Source organism: Cavia porcellus, unplaced genomic scaffold (genome assembly GCF_034190915.1).
Source record: "Cavia porcellus strain 051 isolate PalLab524CR breed Dunkin Hartley unplaced genomic scaffold, mCavPor4.1 scaffold_25, whole genome shotgun sequence".
Lineage (NCBI taxonomy): Eukaryota > Metazoa > Chordata > Mammalia > Rodentia > Caviidae > Cavia > Cavia porcellus.
Window position 1 is genome coordinate 38,718,641 of NW_026947508.1, and position 18,593 is coordinate 38,737,233.

At 36.6% G+C, this 18,593-nt stretch overlaps 2 protein-coding genes across 15 annotated transcripts in view; one reads left to right on the forward strand and one right to left on the reverse strand.

Moving 5' to 3' along the window:
* The window catches only part of Zmynd12 (zinc finger MYND-type containing 12), a 183,740-nt gene that overhangs the window by 82,527 nt on the left and 82,620 nt on the right, over nt 1-18,593 (forward strand). For 3 of the 8 annotated variants that reach the window (XM_063236363.1, XM_063236365.1, XM_063236367.1), the window contains one exon: nt 4,105-8,697. The exons of 2 other annotated variants lie outside the window; for them this stretch is intronic. In XM_063236363.1, coding sequence (XP_063092433.1) covers nt 7,662-8,642 — 981 coding nt within the window. In that variant the 5' untranslated portion in view covers nt 4,105-7,661 and the 3' untranslated portion in view covers nt 8,643-8,697. Of the gene's footprint in view, nt 1-4,104; nt 8,698-18,593 lie in introns of those variants that run through there. 3 more of the 8 variants (XM_063236366.1, XM_063236364.1, XR_010043148.1) reach the window with 3 other exon arrangements.
* Ccdc30 (coiled-coil domain containing 30) overlaps nt 1-18,593 on the reverse strand; it is a 129,818-nt gene that overhangs the window by 70,807 nt on the left and 40,418 nt on the right. The gene's annotated exons all lie outside the window — the stretch shown is intronic.

Genomic DNA, 18,593 nt, shown 5'->3' on the forward strand with positions numbered 1-18,593 from the left:
GGTTTCTCATATAAAAGAAAGCATGCAATATTTAACTTTCTGAGTCTGGCTTATTCTTCTTAGCATGATGGTCTCATGTTCCATCCCAAATATATATTTAATGAGCTCTTTTTTTTTTTTGAGACAAAGTCTTGCTATGTAGTTGAGGTCAGCCTTGAACTCATGGTAATCTTCCTGCCTCAGCCTCCTCAGTGCTGGGATTATAGGCATGTGCTACCACACCCCACCTATGAGCTCCTTTTTTGACAGACTTCTGGGAAGATTTCTATAAGCACTGTTCATCATCATAGGATGTAGTTTTAATATTCCTAGAAGAGTAGTGTCTCTTTTTGCCTATTTTCAGAGCATCCTTATGGAGTTCGCCACAGCTGTATTAGAATGTAACTAAAAATTATCTTTGTATTTCTTACCTCACTCATCTCTTGGATTTTAATTATCTCTTGATCTTTCACACTAGTTTCTCTTCAGTCTTCCTATTCACTGATACCTGAGGTTTTAAGATGGAAATCTTAATCCAAATAAGTCACCAGTTAAAATATGAAATGTGTTGCTTTTAAAAATATTAAATAATAAGCTACATCCCTTAAGCATACTTCCGTGAGAATGTTCCCTGGAATCTCTTCCTATAAGCAAGTTTTACCTAGTATCTGGTCACGGACCAGCTGCTTTTATGATAAGCTATTTGTTACGAATTTGAGCATTTGCTGTTGTTTGTTAGCTGACCAAAGGAATAAGCATTAGAAAAATAGAATCCTGATGGCTCTGAACCAATCAAATTACTAATTTACTCCTATGTTAAATTTTAATAAAACAAGAATGGCAGTCTTAAACTGCTAAGTTAGAAAGAATGGAGAATGCTATTAGAGTTGGATGCTAAAACCCAGGTGTAATTTCTATAATTCCTCTTTAAATATGATTGACAAAAGAGTTATGTTGACACAGCATTGTATAAGGATATAAAGGACATACTTTCCCCCCACAGTAGCTTCTTTGTTTCAACCAGCATCTGCGTTGGTGAACATTTTTGTGGACCTGTACTTGACACGTTAATGCATGTGTTCCCTTGCCCTCACTGATGTCTCAGTACAAAGGCAGGGAAACACCTCAACTCTTAAAAATGAAAACTCCCTTCATTTTCTTTGTGTTTGCTTAGTATAAAGATTTTTAATGTTAAATTTTAAAAGTTAGTTTTTTTCTAAGTAAAATATTTGAAATTGATAAAATAATTTGTAGTTAAGATATACATATACTTATCCATATATTTTAATTAATATATTAAGTTATAATAATTTATATATTTATACATGCAAAAGCAGTATACTTGAAAGTGTTTGAAAATTTTACAAATATATATCAGAAATTTACCATAATTTGTGGCACACTGAATATAGTGATACATTTAGGTAGTTTGTGTACTTCATTAGATTACTGATCAAAGTTTAAAATAGAAAAAACATAGGAAAGGGTAGCAAATAATGTTGAAAATGAGCATCTGGATATAGACATCTCTGGGTAGCCGAAGGGTGCCTACCTCACCAGTAGACCAGTAGTAAACAAAGAGAAAAACTAATGACTTGTTAGCAAGTTGTCTCATTAGCACAGGGTAGCTGCCAGTAACTCTGGAGAAGCAGTTTAACAGCTCAGAATGTTCCCCTTCTGAAGTTGTACTACCTGAAAGATGGGGAATCATTTAATACCCTGAACAAGGCTACTTTGATAAGTTTCACTGCTGTTTCTCTCAAATGAGATGGCGGGTGCAGGCACTGCACAGAATAAAACACTGCCCAGCCATCGCCTCCACATGGTGGTGGTTTATGTGTCCAGTGCTGAGCATGCTACAGCCTAGAATCCCATATATAAATCTCCTGCATAAATCTCCACAAGAATTGGTATTGTGTAGAAAATGAGCTCTATGGTTAGATAAACCAGGCTCAACTTGTGGTGCTCTTTTGCTTTGGTCAAGTTCTCTCAAACTCTCAGAAATAGGAAATGGAAATATCCCTGCTTCACCTGTAGAATAGAGGGCTATTATAGGACTACATGAGATTATGTTGGTAACACCTCAAACAGATTGCAGCATATGATAAATGCTCAACATATTGTGGTTAGTATTATTCCTGCAAGATACATAGCATGTCTTCTGTTTGCAATATTTTCTGCATGGCAACAGCACTACAATGGTGAACGCATAGCATACAGAAATGGATGTAGATCACATTTTGCTTGATACAAGGGAGTAGTTTTCTAGATTATCTTTTCTTTTGAAGTCACGGGAACCTCCATTTTTTATTTTCAAAAGAATTCTTAGAGGGAAGCCACTACAAAGTGCCCAGAAGTGGGAGTTTCTCCAATTTATGAAGAGGTAGAAGACCTAGAGGTCTGCACGGGTGGTATGTCAGGGATTCCTGGAACACAGTATGAAAACCACTGTGACAGAAATGGGTTTTGTAGCCAGATTGAGATATGAAATCTTGATTTTCATATTTATGAATTTGTGGTCTTGATTTCCTCAACCACATTGTATCAGAAGATGCACTTCCCCACCCCAGCCAGTATACTTGCCCAGGTAACCTCCAGTTCACCTCAGTTTCTGTTATAGTTCCTGTTGTTTCTGTTTCTTAGAAATGGCTGATCATAATGATGCATGATCACTAATGATGCTGGTCACTAGGACACACACTGTAAGAACCAGTCAGTAACCACCACATCCTCTGCTTCTGGCTTACAAACCCCATAAAAACCTCTGTCCCTGAGCCTTCGATGACTGACACTTTTTTTCCTTGAGGTCAGTGCTCATCAACATTAAATAAATTGCCTCCAAATTCTGGGTGACATCTGAGCATTTCTTTTGTGTTGCAACACAAGATGAATGATATCTACCTCTCAGAATTTCTGTTAATATTATATGAGCTATATCAAACTTGTACCAGAGTCATTAAATATTTCAAATATTCAAATGTTAGTTTCCACATGTGTTAGATGAGGTAGAGAAAGAGAGACAGATGGAAAGACAGACAGACTTACATGATGAACTGGCTTGTGCAATTATGGAAGGGTTGGGGATCCCATGATGCCATCTATAAGCTACAGATCCAGAAAAGCCGGCAGAATACAGTGGTCCCAGTCCAAGTTCAAAGGCCTGAGAACAGGAGAACTGATGGTATCAGGTCTATTCTAAGTGCAAATGCCAGAGCCTGGAGAGCTGGTGCGTTCTAGTCTTAATAAAGTCTTAGTCTGAAGGCCTGAGATCCAGGAGCCCTAGTGGTGAAGTCCCAGTCTAAGGGTAGCAGAAGACTGATGTCCTAGCTCAAGCAGTCTGGAAGAAAGAGTAAATTCTCCCTTCTATTCAGGCCCTTGACTGATAAGGGTGATCAAAATATATGGGAATATTTAAATTTTTAAAAATTGATTACATAAGATATATTACTGTGAATCCCACTGAAAATACTCTCCCCCACTTCTTTTAACATACTTATGACACCATTCTTGCCACTTTATGAAGTAGTTCTAGAAATTCTTATTCACATATTTACAAAGTGTGATAAAAAATATGGTGGATGTGGCTGCGGGGCACCATCCAGTGGAAAAGCAGGCACGGAAAAGCATTATGGCTGCCTGCGTGCACCTTATTCACTGGATGTGGCCCTGCGTAACTCCCGGATCTCCCCCCGAAAGTCAAGTAATCACAAAAGGCAGATGTTTGCATCAGTTCAGGACATTAAGGTGGCCATGATAGCACAACTAAAAGACACTCACAAAAGACTTCCAGAACTGTTTCAGAAATGGCAAGAAAAGGGCATGAGTATGTTTGAAGGAAGGGGGAGTGTTTTGAGGGTTAACTACAATATGTCTTTTATTGTAATATATTTTTTAAAAATTAAACATTCTCTATAATTTCTAATCAGATCTTATAGACAGTACCTACTCATATGATGTATAGCAACGTGTTTTACTCAGTCTAACGATTCGGATGTTAATCTCCTTTGCAAACACTCTCAGATGTATCTAGAAATAATGTTCAATCAGATACCTGAGCATCTTGTGGCCCAAAAAAGCTGGTATATAACATTCACAATCACACCATACTTTTACTTCCTTTTGTAGAAAATGGAAAATAAAATAGCAATCGGGAGTGAATGACAGCAGGAAACACTGGAGTGCCCATCTGAAAGCTGAAAATCCGTACCAGGGATAGTGTGGTACTAGATCAAGATGTGGAAATGGTTGTTACTGAAAGGGTTGTTACTCCTTACGAGACAGTTCACTTAATCCCTCCCTCTGCCAAGAATGACCTTTTCATTAACAGCTATCAGTAACACCATCACCTGGCTGCGGAACACAGAGAACCTTGAGGTTTTTTCTTTGTGAATGATAATGTTGAAAGCAAACAATACTAATAGTTACTTCTTCTTTCTTTAGGAAATGATTTTGTTTAGCTCTAATTGATTACCATTCAGTTATAACTTTTCCAGTTTTAAAATGTCTACTTGTTAATATATTTAAAGAGAATAAACATTTATTTACAATGGTTCCGTAATCCCATTCCAGCTGGTTAAAGTGGGATAATGCTAAGGGATAGGATCAAAAGAATCAAAATGAAGGTTTTATAATTTTAAAAATCTGTATACATTTCAAGGAAAAGAAAACTGGCTTGTACCATAGCCTAGAGGATTGAGATTAAACATAAAGAACTCAAATATTTAATGTTAAACAGTAGAGAAAACTGTGATCTTTTCTGAACATCTTTTAAAACAAGATAGAAATGCAAAGCTAGGCATAAAGGCATACACCCATAATCTCAACATTCAAGAGGCTGAGGCAGGAGAATTGTGAGTTTAAGACCAGCCATAGCTATACACTGAGTTTGAGGCCAGCCTGGAATATAGCAAGACCCTGTATTTAAAAATCCAAAACAAGTATATAAATACTCTCTTCCCAAGATAGATGCTTATTGGTACAGAATGTCAGAGACAACACTAATTACAGAGGAAGGCAGATTAGCCAGATTGTCGCCAACTGTCTTCTTTTTTTATATTTTTTATTTTTTTTTCCACTTGTGATTTTCTTTGAGCCAACTGTCTTCTTCAGTCCCAAGAATTTTATGGTACAGAGGGCCACATGGAAGTATACCACCAGCATCGCCCTTCAACGAAGTACTGCAACACTCTTCTCAGAAGCCTCCGGTGGATCCTGAACACGGTGGGAACACCATGACCCGGCCCTTTCTGCCCAATGTGGAATTCCTCTGCAGGTTATCATTGTGCCAAAGCTCTCTGTTCGACACCCTGAGACCTTCTCAGAGCTATCCCACAGCCTCAGGCTCTTCCTTTAGAATATTTCTTTCTTCTCCCTCTTATTTAACAGATGTCAGACCACACTGAAGTTGAAGATTTATCCTCTCTGCCTCCTTCTTCCTTTCTTTCCTAAGAGCCACCCTTAATAACTCTTACAATTCTAGATTCACCTTGGGGCCTACTTCATGTAGATGGATGGATGACACAATAAGGAACAGGGCCATGATCACAATCACCACTGCAGACAAAAGAAAATAACTATATAAGAAGTAAAAGAGTTTCACTGTCACACAGGTGAAGCCTTTGGGAAAATATTTCCCTTTTTTAAACAATTATATGACTCATATGCTGCAATCAGTTTGGTCTACATTTCACTATCAAATGGAAGAATGGAGAAATGAAGTGGAAAGATTAGATACTATAACCAGCCTCCTTCTCAGTGACTTCTAGGACAAATCTGTGTATCATCACCCTTTTTCCTGTACTGTCAAAAGGAAAGAATGCAAGAAGAATGGGATTTGTTAAGAGACTCACTGTGCTTTTGTTATGTTTTATATGAAAAATCTCACTATTTAAAATATAGTGTTTCATGTGTGTAATATTTCCCTCCAACCATTAACAAAACAGTATCCTAATAAATATTATTCTATTACATATCTTCCTGTTAGATTATAGCCACCTTATTTCTTATGGATTTCTTTGTATTTTTACTCACTCAACAAACAATTATTGGATGCAAAATATGTGCTGGTACTTTGCTGAGTCATGGGGATATAATAATATGTGCAATAATTATTTCAAGTTTACAGATAAGGAAATCATGGAGTGAAGAATTAAGTAATTTGCTCAAGGTTACAATGTAAGCAATAAGATCTGGGATCTGAATTCAGGCCAAACTGTGCTCCTAACATTTAAACTGAAACTACCTTGATCATAGCTTTTTGTGTTGTAAACAGTACTGTGGTCCTGTCCTAGAAGAATACCACAGTGATGGCACAGATACGCAGGTGGTAAATTACACTAAAAAGTGATCAGCTCTGTTGTAGATCTGTGTTCCAAGTGTTGAGGCAGTCAGAGGGCATTCCTTATGATGCAACCCCAAAAACTTATATTGCATTTATAAAAGTTTTGCTATAAACACATGTGTGTATTTTTAGGTAAACTTTTCTGTGAGCTTCAACCTTTCAGAGAAATTATTTTTGAAAAGCAACACACAAATTATGTTAGCAATCCATTTCTAAAATTACTTTCTGAAATGGTGAAGACATGCACAGACAAAAGATGATCATCTTTCTGAGTGAGCTTGATATTTTTATGGAAGTTGTGAACTCCTGTACAGAGACAAATTTGGAAATTAACTGATATAAAAGTTTGGGGCAAGAAATGGTTGCACTTTAGGAGCTGGAGATATAGCTCAGTGATAGAGCATTCACCTGCGATGTGTGAGGCACTAGTCTCAGTCCCAGAATTTAAAAAAAAGGAAAAACTTAATAAATCAAACTTTTAATTTATATTACTATAAAGCCAATTTGTAAAGCAGAACTTACAAATAGTTTCTAGCCAATGCAGATAGTAAACATGATTAAAGCCTCCAGGGAAAACTGTACTGAAGAATATATATGTTGACTTCCGGGAGAAAATGGCGGACAGATAACAGCAGCTACGGAGGCTCTCTGAAAGGCTCGGCTCAGAAGTCAGGAAGGGTGCGGAGTAAGTAGTCACAAGCAGGTGGAGATATGCTCTGCTGACTCAGGAACGAACTGGGCTGAGAGAAACCAACTTGGAATGCAGTCCTGGTGCTAAAGCAGGAACAGAAAAGCCTCAGTGTGGAGGCTGGACCCCGCGCCATTGGAAGCCGCTATTTGGGTTTCCCGCCACGCAGAGACTGCCTCTACAGCGGCTTGGCAAGGAGAGAGACGCGCGGGAGCTTTGAGAACGGGAAGCTGCGAACAGAGTCGAAAACAGGACAGGCAGTGAGGCGTGCACTGACTTGTGGTGAGGTGAATGAGAGAAACTGACACTCTACCACTGTTTGACTCCAGCGGAGGACTTTCTGGGCCCTGGCAGTCCTGCGGGAGCAGGGCGCGGTGGCGACTCCAGCCACACATCCCCCTCTCAGACGGGATTGGTGAAAAGTGCCTGGCCTGCGTGACGCTGCTGGCGGACCCAGTAGGCTGGCCCAACCCAGATCCCAGAGCCTGACAGTGGCCGGGAGGGGTGGGCCCTGCGTAGGCTGCCTGGTCCGTAACTCCCTGGTGCGCTGCGGTGGGCGGGAACACCTAGCCGACCCAATTCAATCGGGCTGTGGCTGACAGGGAGAGAAGCTGGGTCTCCTATACAAGCTTGCATATATAAGGAACAGAGAATATGGGAAAAGGCAGCAACAAGAAAGGCTCCTCGTCCCCCAATTCTGAGAAACAGGCAATAGCGGACACCACACCAATAGACATAAAGCGCCATATAGAGAGCCTCATAGATCAATTCAGGAATGAAGTTATCAATGACCTGAAGATAGAAATAAGCAGAATAGTTAGAGAAATGCTAAGCACCACCCAAGAAAAAACAGATGGTGGAATGGAAGAACAGAAAAAGAGGGGAGAATTGTTTGATGGAGAAAACAGAGAAAGCATAGAATACGTGAAACAGGTTCAAAGGGACTACCAAGAAACTAAGAAGTCTATCAAAGACTGGCATAACAGCTTGAAAGAAACTAAGGACAGACTATCTGAACTGGAGGGCAGACTTGTAATATGGGAAAATGAAATGAAAAACTTCTTAAAAATAACAAAGAAACAAACAGCAATAATACAAAGACAAGAAGATGATAAGAGGATCCATAACTTAAGGATTAAGAACATAAAAGAAGAAGTAGGGACACAAACAAGTGAACTACAAAAGCTACTCACAGAAATAATCCAAGAGAATTTTCCTAATTTAGCAAAAGGTAAAGATACTCAGATGTATGAGGCATACAGGACCCCAGCTACCTACAACCCAAACAGAGCAACACCCAGGCATATAATAATAAAAATTCCAGAAATTCAATACAAGAACAGAATATTAAAAGCTGTAAGAGACAAGAAACAGACCACTTACAAGAGAACATCCATCAGAATTACAGCAGATTTCTCTGCACAAACCATCAAATCACGAAGAGCATGGGGGGAAATAATTCAAGCTTTGAAAGATAATAATCTCCAGCCAAGATTGAGATATCCTGCACAACTGTCCCTGGAAATTGATGGAAAAACAAGGTGCTTCCAGGATAAAGAGGAACTGGGGGAATTTGCAACCACCAATTCAACTCTACAGAGAGTATTGCAGGATATTCTAAAAAAAGAAAAATAAAAAGAATCCAGAAATAGTGGCGGGGAGGCCACAACGAATGGAGCAGAGAACAAAATGAAGAAGACAAACTGACAGCTACTGACAGAAAAAGAGCTCAACAGAAATAAGGCAGAGAAGATTGGATGATAGGAACAGCTACTTTGGAGAAAATGACATCTTAATAGGTAATGCTGATTTAGTATCATCTTGTTTTGAAGTCTCATCTAGCTTTTGTTCTTCTGTCTCCAATGGTCTAAATATGTTGTATCTTATTGGATTTTATTATGTACAATAGTATAAGCAAAAACCTTTTAAAGACAAGGAGATTATACAGAAACCATTGTTCATTTTCTGTTAGTCGATTCTAAATACTCTGTAATGCTGTCATTCTCTTAAATGGTTTTACATTGTTTTGATATACTTAATGCTACAGTATATGAAGTTGTACTCAAGGATTTCAAGGAAAGAGACAATATGGTAACTACTTTTAGGTCAGGATTATCTGGTGGTGAAACACTATTCTGCTTAAATGGTTATGTTTTGATCTGCACTGTTTCGCTGTTATGCCCTCTTATATCTCAATCTCCACTCCATTATTTACTTTTTTATTTTTATCCTTTTAATTAAAGGAAAAAAAATAGCAGGATATATTATAGTAACCCACTTTGACTTTCCATTATCTCGATTTAAAGCCCTGTATTACTCTCACCATCTTGTTTTTGACTGATGTTCCCCTATTCTGTTTTGCTGGATAGTATCAGGTTCGAAAGTTTAGGCATCAGCTGTGAAGATAATGAGATTCATTATAACGCCCATTCTCATTGACTTTTATCTACTTTTGAAGACCTACAATGTCTCCAATGTTTTGGTTTTGTCGGTTTTATTCTTTACTGTTTTGTTCAATCGTATTATAACTAAGGATATAGGCAATTCTATTAGAGATAGCGGGAGGCATTATGGTAACCATTGTTGATCACCTTGTATTATGTTTTTACATTATCTATTATGTCCACCCTTTTTACTTGACCGATTCTGTTCTGTTATGTCACATTTGGTTTTACTCTCTACCAAAAAAGTAATAAGAACCATGGGAGCAATGAAACCCAAAATGTGTAATAGTCATTGTACAAAAGAAAGGAAAAGAAAATGCTCTAAACTATATAACTGCATGTATATTTAAGTGTATAAGATAGGAAATGATATCACAGAGTTTTATTGGATCATTGAACAGATCTGTTTGCAGTATCATTGTTGGAATGTCCACTTTACAAGCTTTAATTTTGTGACTTGAACAATTATTTCTAAGATGATGATATGTAATCCATTAACTAGTGATTTCCTACTGTTTATTTTTTTTCTGTAAATCTGTATAACTTGTACCCTTTCTCTGCTTTTTTTTCTTTTCTCCTTAAATAAAATTTAAAAAAAAAAGAATATACATGTTAGGCTATATAAATTTTGGTGTATTTATGAAAAATTTAGTTTTTTAAAATTGATGGAAAAATTTTTTTATTTTAAAGAAAATAAAATCAAACAAAATGAAATAGAATACAGCCAATCAAAACAAAACAATGAAAGTAATATAAGACTTCAAACCAAGATCATAGGAAATTAACAATGGCTACCATAATGCTTCTTGTGATCATCAAAATAGCTGCCAATACTATCAGATATAATAAAATCAAACAAAACATAACAGAATAAAACCAATCAAAACAAAACAATACAAGTGATACAGGACTTCAAAACAAGATAACAGAAAATCAACAATGGCGACCATAATATATCTTGTGATCTTCAAAATAACTGCTCATACCATCAGACATAATAAAATAAAAAATGAAACAAAACAGAATAAAACCAAACAAAATAAAAAAGAAAATGATACAAGACTTCAAAACAAGATAATAGGAAAGTAATAATGGCTACTACCTTCCCTTTTTAGACAGTTCCTCCTCTTTCACTTTCACAATATGTATTGTACATTTTGGATCCCACTAATTGCTTCAGTTTTTTTATACTAGGGAGACAACACAATGTTCACCCATGTGAGTCTGTAAGCATGTGAGTCTGAACCATTTCACCTGTAAGCATGATCTCAAGTTGTATTCATTTACCTACAAGAGCCTTGAGACTATCCTTTTTTATTGCTAAGTAGCTTTCCATATATAAAAGTCCCATATCTTTTTTATCCATTCTGCAGTTGATGGATAAGTTGCCCCTGCTTTTTCCTAGGTCTCTGTCACATAGTGCATTGTCTTTTCTCTTCTGACCTGCAGTCCATAAATATTCTCTCAAGTCAAATGTGTTTCTTGCATATAGCATAATGACAGATCCTATCTCCCAATGTACTCTGCATGTGTTTCTTTTTATTGGTGAATCAAGGCCACCTACATTAATAGTTATGACCAACATGCACTGTCTTATCTCTGCCATGCCAACCTTCTGTTACTGATCCCCCACTTTCCCCCTCCATTCAATTGCCTGCTCTTGGTGATCTCGCTCTGCTGCTATACTTGGAACTGTAGTCATTTTTATCTCTCTCTTGCATATCCTTTAGCACCCCCTTTAGGGTTGGTTTGGTGGTTATGATTTCCTTCAGTTGTTTTTTTTTTTAATCATGGAGCATCTTACCTCTCCTTAATTTTGAAAGATAGTTTTTAGGGTATGTCAATCGGGGTTGGAAGTTGTTTTCTTTCAGGACTTGAGACACTTCAAGCTCTTCTTGACTTGATAGTTTGTGTTGAGACATCTGTCATGATTCTGATGGGTTTTCCTTTATAGGTAATCTGGTTCTTTCCTCCAACAGCCTTTAATAGTTTGTTTTTGTGATGAATTTCTGGGATCTTGAGCATCATATGTCTGGGTGTAGATTCATCATGGTTATGGCAATTTAGAGTTCTATATGCCTCACTTACCTGTAAGTCAGGTTCTTTTCCCATGCTTGGGGGAGGTTTTCTGCTATTACTTCTGCAAATAGTCTTTTTATGTCATTTGTGTTGACCCTTGTTTTTTTGCTGACACTTATAAGTCTTAAATTATTTTTCATTGCATCATCTTGCAGCCACTGCATTGTTATTTCTTGGTTTCTTGTTATTTTTAGGAGATTTTTCATGATTGCTAGCTGTAATCCTGTCTTTAAGGCTTGAGAGTCTATACTCAGTTTCTTTCAAGTGGTTTTTGCCAGCTTTCAAAGGAGTTTTTAATGTACTGGATATCTCTTGTTGCATTCCAATTCTTCTCTATATTGCTTATTCAAAGTTTTTCCTCCTTTTCCTATGCTCCTCTTTTTTGTTAATCTATATCTTCTTTAGATCCTCTCAGCAATCCTTTCATTATGATTTTCATTTCTTCTTTTACTCAAGATATAATTTCTGATCTTATTTCTGTTACAGCCTCATGAAGTAGTTTCTTTACTTCAGTTACCATCATCCCAGAAATTTCAAGTGTGTCACTTCCAATTTCTTCGATGTTTATTTCTCCTGGATTTGTGTTGTGTGGCTGGAGGTGAGAGACTGTTGTTTGCTCTTTTGTCTTGATGTTTTCCTGGTTTCTTCTGGATGAACCAATTGTGGGGTCTCAGGTGCTTCCCATATTGGCTGTCTGTTCATGATACAGGGAATAGGTTAAGCAACCTGGGTTTCTCCTGACCTAGGTGCCCGGAGGTGGTGGGGCTTGGGGTAGGCTTCTCCAGACACATGTAGCTATACCAAGATTCCCCTGATGGTGGCTGGTGGGCTCATGGGGGCATGTGTGGCTGGTCCTGGCCTATGCTGGTTACTGGTCCTAACAGCAGTGGCAGCTTGTGGGCTCTGGAGGTGTGACTGGCAACTTCTCCTGGCCTGTGATGGCTACCCTAAAATTGATTTTTAAAATCTCAAAGAACATAAAGCCTAAAGAATAATTTCCTCTGATACAGAGGAAAAAACTTGGATATATATATTCGTGTGTGTGTGTGTGTGTGTGTGTGTGTGTGTGTATGTGTGTGTGTGTGTACCACTCACAACCCCACACTTGCCAGGCAGGTACTTTATGCCACTGAGCTAAATGCCCAGTCCTAGGAGACCCATATTTAAAAGACCAATTTTATTAGTTACTTTCAATGCCTGAAAGAGAGATTCAATAAAAACAAGGAGAAGGGAGCATCACAGAGAAAGCACAGGAGAAATCTCTGCATGGCTTCAACAACTCTTGCCAGGCATATTAGGACAAAATTCTGTGAAAATAGGCAAAGAATGAAAGAATTGTAAGAATAATTCTCAAGAATTCTTTGGGTATGAGATATGAGCTTTGACCACACAGATAATAGAGCTCTTATAACCACCCAGGGACAATCTAGGGGAAAACTTCAAGAGGAAGAGATAACTATCTTAAATATATATGCACCAAACTCCAGAGCACCCAGTTATATAAAACAAGTACTAACAGAAATGAAAAACCAAATTAGCAGTACCACAATTCTAACAGGAGATCTTAATACACCATTGACACCAAGGGACAGATCAACCAGAGAGAAAGTCAGCAAAGAAATAAAAGAACTGAATCGCACCTGTGAACAAATGGACTTAATAGACATATACAGAGTATACTACCCAACAACAACAGAATACACATTCTTCTCAGCAGTACACGGGTCATTCTCTAAAATAGACCATATATTAATTCACAGAACATATTTAAATAAATGCAAAAGGGTTGAAATTATCCCTTGCATGCTATTGGACCATAGCACTATGAAATTAGAAATTAATGATAAAAGATACTGCAAAAATCCCACAAACACATGGACACTGAATAACACACCCTTGAGTAATCAGTGGGTCACAGAGGAAATTAAAGAAGAAATTAAACAATACCTACAAACAAATGAAAACACAAATACAACTTCCCGGAATCTGTGGGATGCAATGAAAGCTGTCCTCAGAGGAAGATTTATTGCACTGAATTCCCACATTAGGAAAACAGAATGAATGCAAATAAATAACCTGATGTTACACCTCAAACATCTAGAAAAAGAAGAGCAAGTCAAGCCTAAAGCTACCCCCACTTTTTGGGGGGGTGTTCCTGTTGCATGAAGAGAAGAGAAGAAATTATAAAAATCAGAGCAGAAATCAATGCAATAGAAACCAAAAAAAAAAAAAAATCCAAAAAATCAATGAATCAAAGAGCTGGTTCTTCGAAAGAATAAATAAAATTGACAAGCCCCTAGCCGACCTTATTAAATAAAAGGGAAGAAAAAGCTTAAATTCATGCAATAAGGAATGAAAGAGGCGAAATTACTACAGACCCTATAGAAATACAGAAGATCATCAACACTTATTTTGAAAACCTATACTTTCAAAGGTTTGATAACACAGAGGAAATAGACAGATTCCTAGAAGCATACGAAGTACCAAAGCTAGGTCGTGAAGATGTAAAATTACTGAATAACCCAATTTCTATTAATCAAATTGAAAATGTAATTAAATCTTTACCTACAAAGAAGAGCCCAGTCTCAGACGGATTCACTGCAGAATTCTACAAGAAATACAAAGAAGACTTAATGCCAACACTCCCCAAACTCTTCAATGAAATTGAAAGGGAAGCAATCCTTCCTAAATCATTCCTAGAAGCAAATATTACTCTAGTACCAAAACCAGAGAAGGACCCAACTGAAAAAGAGAACTACAGACCAATCTCCCTAATGAACACAGATGCAAAAATCCTCAATAAAATATTGGCAAATAGGATGCAGCAAATCATCAAGAAGATCATACACTCCGAGCAAGTGGGATTCATCCCAGGCATGCAGGGATGGTTCAACATACGTAAATCCATAAATGTAATCCACCATATCAATAAAGCCAAAAGTAAGAATCACATACATGATCATTTCTATAGATGCAGAAAAAGCCTTTGATAAGGTCCAATATTCATTTATGATAAGAACCTTACAGAAAATTGGAATAGATGGTCTTTACCTCAATATAATTAAGGCCATCTATGACAAACCGACAGCCAATATCATACTAAATGGCCAAAAACTGAAGGCCTTTACTTTAAAATCAGGCACAAGACAAGGGTGTCCCTTATCACCGCTCCTATTTAATATAGTACTGGAAATACTGGTTGGAGTAATTAGACAAGAGAGAGAAATAAAAGGCGTAAAGATAGGAAAAGAAGAAGTTAAATTATCATTATTTGCAGATGACATGATACTCTATATAGAAGATCCCCAAAACTCCATTGAAAGACTCCTAGATATAATAAGTAAATTCAGTAATGTAGCTGGATACAGAATCAATATTCAAAAATCAATAGTATTCCTATACACTAACAACAAAGTCAAAGAGAGGCCACACCCTTCACCCTAGCAACCAAAAAAATGAAATATTTAGGAATTACTCTCACGAAAGAAGTAAAAGACCTATACAGGGAAAATTATAACATACTGAAAAATGAAATTGAAGATGATCTCAGAAAATGGAAAGACATCCCTTGCTCATGGATAGGAAGAATAAATATTGTGAAAATGGCCATTCTCCCAAAACTTTTATACAGATCCAATGCAATCCCGATAAAAATACCATCAGCATACCTCACAGAACTCGAGAAATCACTCCTAAAATTCATCTGGAGTGAGAAGAGACCTAGAATAGCAAGGACAGTTCTAAGCAGCAAAGGCAAGGCAGGAGGTATCACAATCCCTGACTTGAAGTTACACTACAAGGCAACTGTAGTAAAATCAACATGGTACTGTAACCAAAACAGAGCCAAAGATCAGTGGAATAGATTAGAAGATACAACCACAATTACAAACATACTCAACCACCTTATCTTTGATAAAGGGGCAAACATGTTCACTGGAAGAACGACAGTCTCTTTAATAAACGGTGTTGGAAAAACTGGCTCTCCATATGGCGAAAACTAAAACTAGACCCATGCCTATCACCATGTACTAAAATAAAATTTAAATGGATCAAAGATCTGAATATTAAAACAGAAACACTAAATCTATTGGAAGACAAATTGGGTAAAAACCTTGAAGACATAGGAGTAGGTAAAGAATTCATGAACAGGACTCAAACCACACGGGAAATACTTCCCAGAATCAATAACTGGAATCACCTCTTATTAAAAAGTTTCTGCACATCAAAAGAAATCTCCAGCATAGTGAAAAGAAAACCCACAAACTGGGAAAAAATCTTAGTGAACTGCCCCTCAGACAAAAGACTTCTGTTCCAAACATGTAAAGAATTAAAAAAAATCAGACCCCCAAAATTCAAAGACCCAATCCAAAAATGGACATCTGAGATAAATAAACAATTTTCAGATGAAGAAATACAAATGGCAAATAAATACATCAAAAAAAGTTCACCATCACTGGTCATTAGAGAAATGCAAATTAAAACCACACTGAGATTTCATCTCACTCCTGAAAGAATGGCCAAGATCAAGAAAACCATCAACAACAACTGCTGGAGAGGCTGTGGGGAAAAAGGAACTCTCCTGCACTATTGGTGGGAGTGTAGACTGGTGCAACCATTGTGGAGGTCAGTCTGGAGATTTCTCAGAAAGCTGGGACTGGAAGCACCATTTGACCCAGCTATTCCTCTTCTAGGCATATTCCCAGAAGAATTGAAAGCATCATACCACAGTGATATATGTGCACCCATGTTTACAGCAGCACAGCTAGATCTTGGAAACAACCTAAGTGTCCATCAACTGAATAATGGATAAAAAAATTGTAGTATTTTTATACAATGGAGTATATAGAATGCTATGTACTCCAGCTATAAAGAATGATCACATTGAGATATTTATAAATAAATGGATGCAGCTTGAGACCATACTCATAAGTGAAATAAATCAAACTCACATGTATGAATACCGAATAGTTTCGCTAGTGTAAGAAATGATAAGAATACATAAAAGTATGTGGTAATCATGATTCCCAATCATATTGGTTTGAATCCATATAATGTTATTACTCATTAATTGCAATGGTTTTAACCTGGGTTGTTCGATTTTAGTATCGGTGATAGTACGAATAGCTATTCTGAAGAAAACAACACATCATAAAAGCTAGTGCTGATTTAATATCATCTTGTTCTGAAGTCCCATCAAGCTGTTGTACATCTGTTTCCACTAGTTTTAATATGTGGTATCTTACTATATTTTACTATATGTGATAGTATAAACAAAATTTTTTATAGGCAAAGAGATAATATAGAAACCATTGTTCGTTTTCTGTTAACTGGTTCTAAATACCCTGTAACTTCTTCATTCTCTTGAATAGCTTCAGACTGTCTTGATATGCTTGATGCTATAGTATATGAAGTTATACTCAAATAATTCAAGGAAGGAGGCAGTATGGTGACTACTATTATGTTAGATTATCTGGCTGTGAAACACAATGATGCTTAAATTGTTCGGTTCTGACCTATGTTGTTCTAATACAATGTCCTCTTTTATCTCAATCTCCACCCTTTTTAAAATTAAATCTATTTTTTCTTACTTTTTTTCAATTAAGGGAAAACTAAATTAAAAAATAGCATGATATATCATAGTAACTTTTTTATTTTCCTATTAACCTGATATGAACCCCAGTATTGCTCTCCCTATCTTGTTCTGTCAGATTTTACTATATTCTATTTTGTTTGATAGTATCAAGTTTGAGGGTATAGGCAACCACTTTGAAGGCAATCAGATTCACTATGATGCCCATTATGGTTTGACTATTATCTTCTTTTGAAATCCTGTTAGGTCTCCAGTGTAGGTTTTATTGGTCTTGTTCTGTACTGTTTTGATCAATTCTATTATACCTGATGATATAGGCAACTCTTTTTAAAAATAGCAAGAGACACAATGGTACCCATTTTTGATCATCTGATATTCTATTTTTGCATCATGTAGTATGCCCATCCTTCTGTTCTAACCGACTCTGTTTTGTTTAGTCATGTTAGGTTTTATTCTCTTCAGAAAAAAAAATAAGAACTGTGGGAGTAAAAAAAACCCAAAAACTGTAATTGTTATTAAAAAGAGTGGAAAGGAAGGTGGTCTAAGGGATATAACTGCATGTATGTTTGAGTGTGTAGGATGGAAATCCATATTACTGAGCTTTTGTTGGATCACTGAACAGCACTGTCTGCAGTCTCATTGTATGAATGCTCCCTTTATATGCTTTAATTTTATAATTTGGACAACTGTTTCTAAGATAACAATTTGTAACCTATTAACTGTGATATCTTACCGTATTTTTTTTTCTTGAAATTCTGTATTATTTGCACCCTTTTACTGTTTTGTTTATTTCCTTTCTTTTTTTCTTTAAATTAAAAAAAAGACATATAAGACCATTGTACAAGGAATTCTACCATAGTTCCTGTGCTGTCTCTTGTTATCTTCAATAGAATTGGCCATATCATCAGACATAGTGTAATTGGATAAAGCAGTACATAACAGTATTAATAAAAATACAATTTTTCCCTGGTACCGATAAAAAGGAAAAAGACAAAAAAATATAATTTTGTATATAGGATAAAACTTCAAAAATAGGCAGCAATCAAGCCAGAATGTGTATTGTAGTGAGTCTTGTCATCTTCAGTGTAGTTGCCTATACTCTCAGACTTGATACTATTAATCATATCAGTTTTGAATAAAATCTGTCAATACCAAATAGCAATCAAACAAACCATATTTAACTAAGATCAGTCATGATAAAACAGTATCAGTCATAAAGGGCTCCAGATTAAGTTAATAGGAAGTTAAAGATGATTACTGTGCTATATCCTGATGTTTTCAGGATAGCTCTCTGTGCCCTCAAATCTAATGCAAGTAGACAAACTGGGACAGAATAAAATTTATCTAAGCAGAGTGTTGCAAGTAATGTGGGTTTTAAATCCTGATACACTATTAACAATATCCTCTGGCATCTTTTTTAATACTCTCCCTCCCCTTTCACTTCCCCAGGGTACACTGTGCATTTTTGAGTCA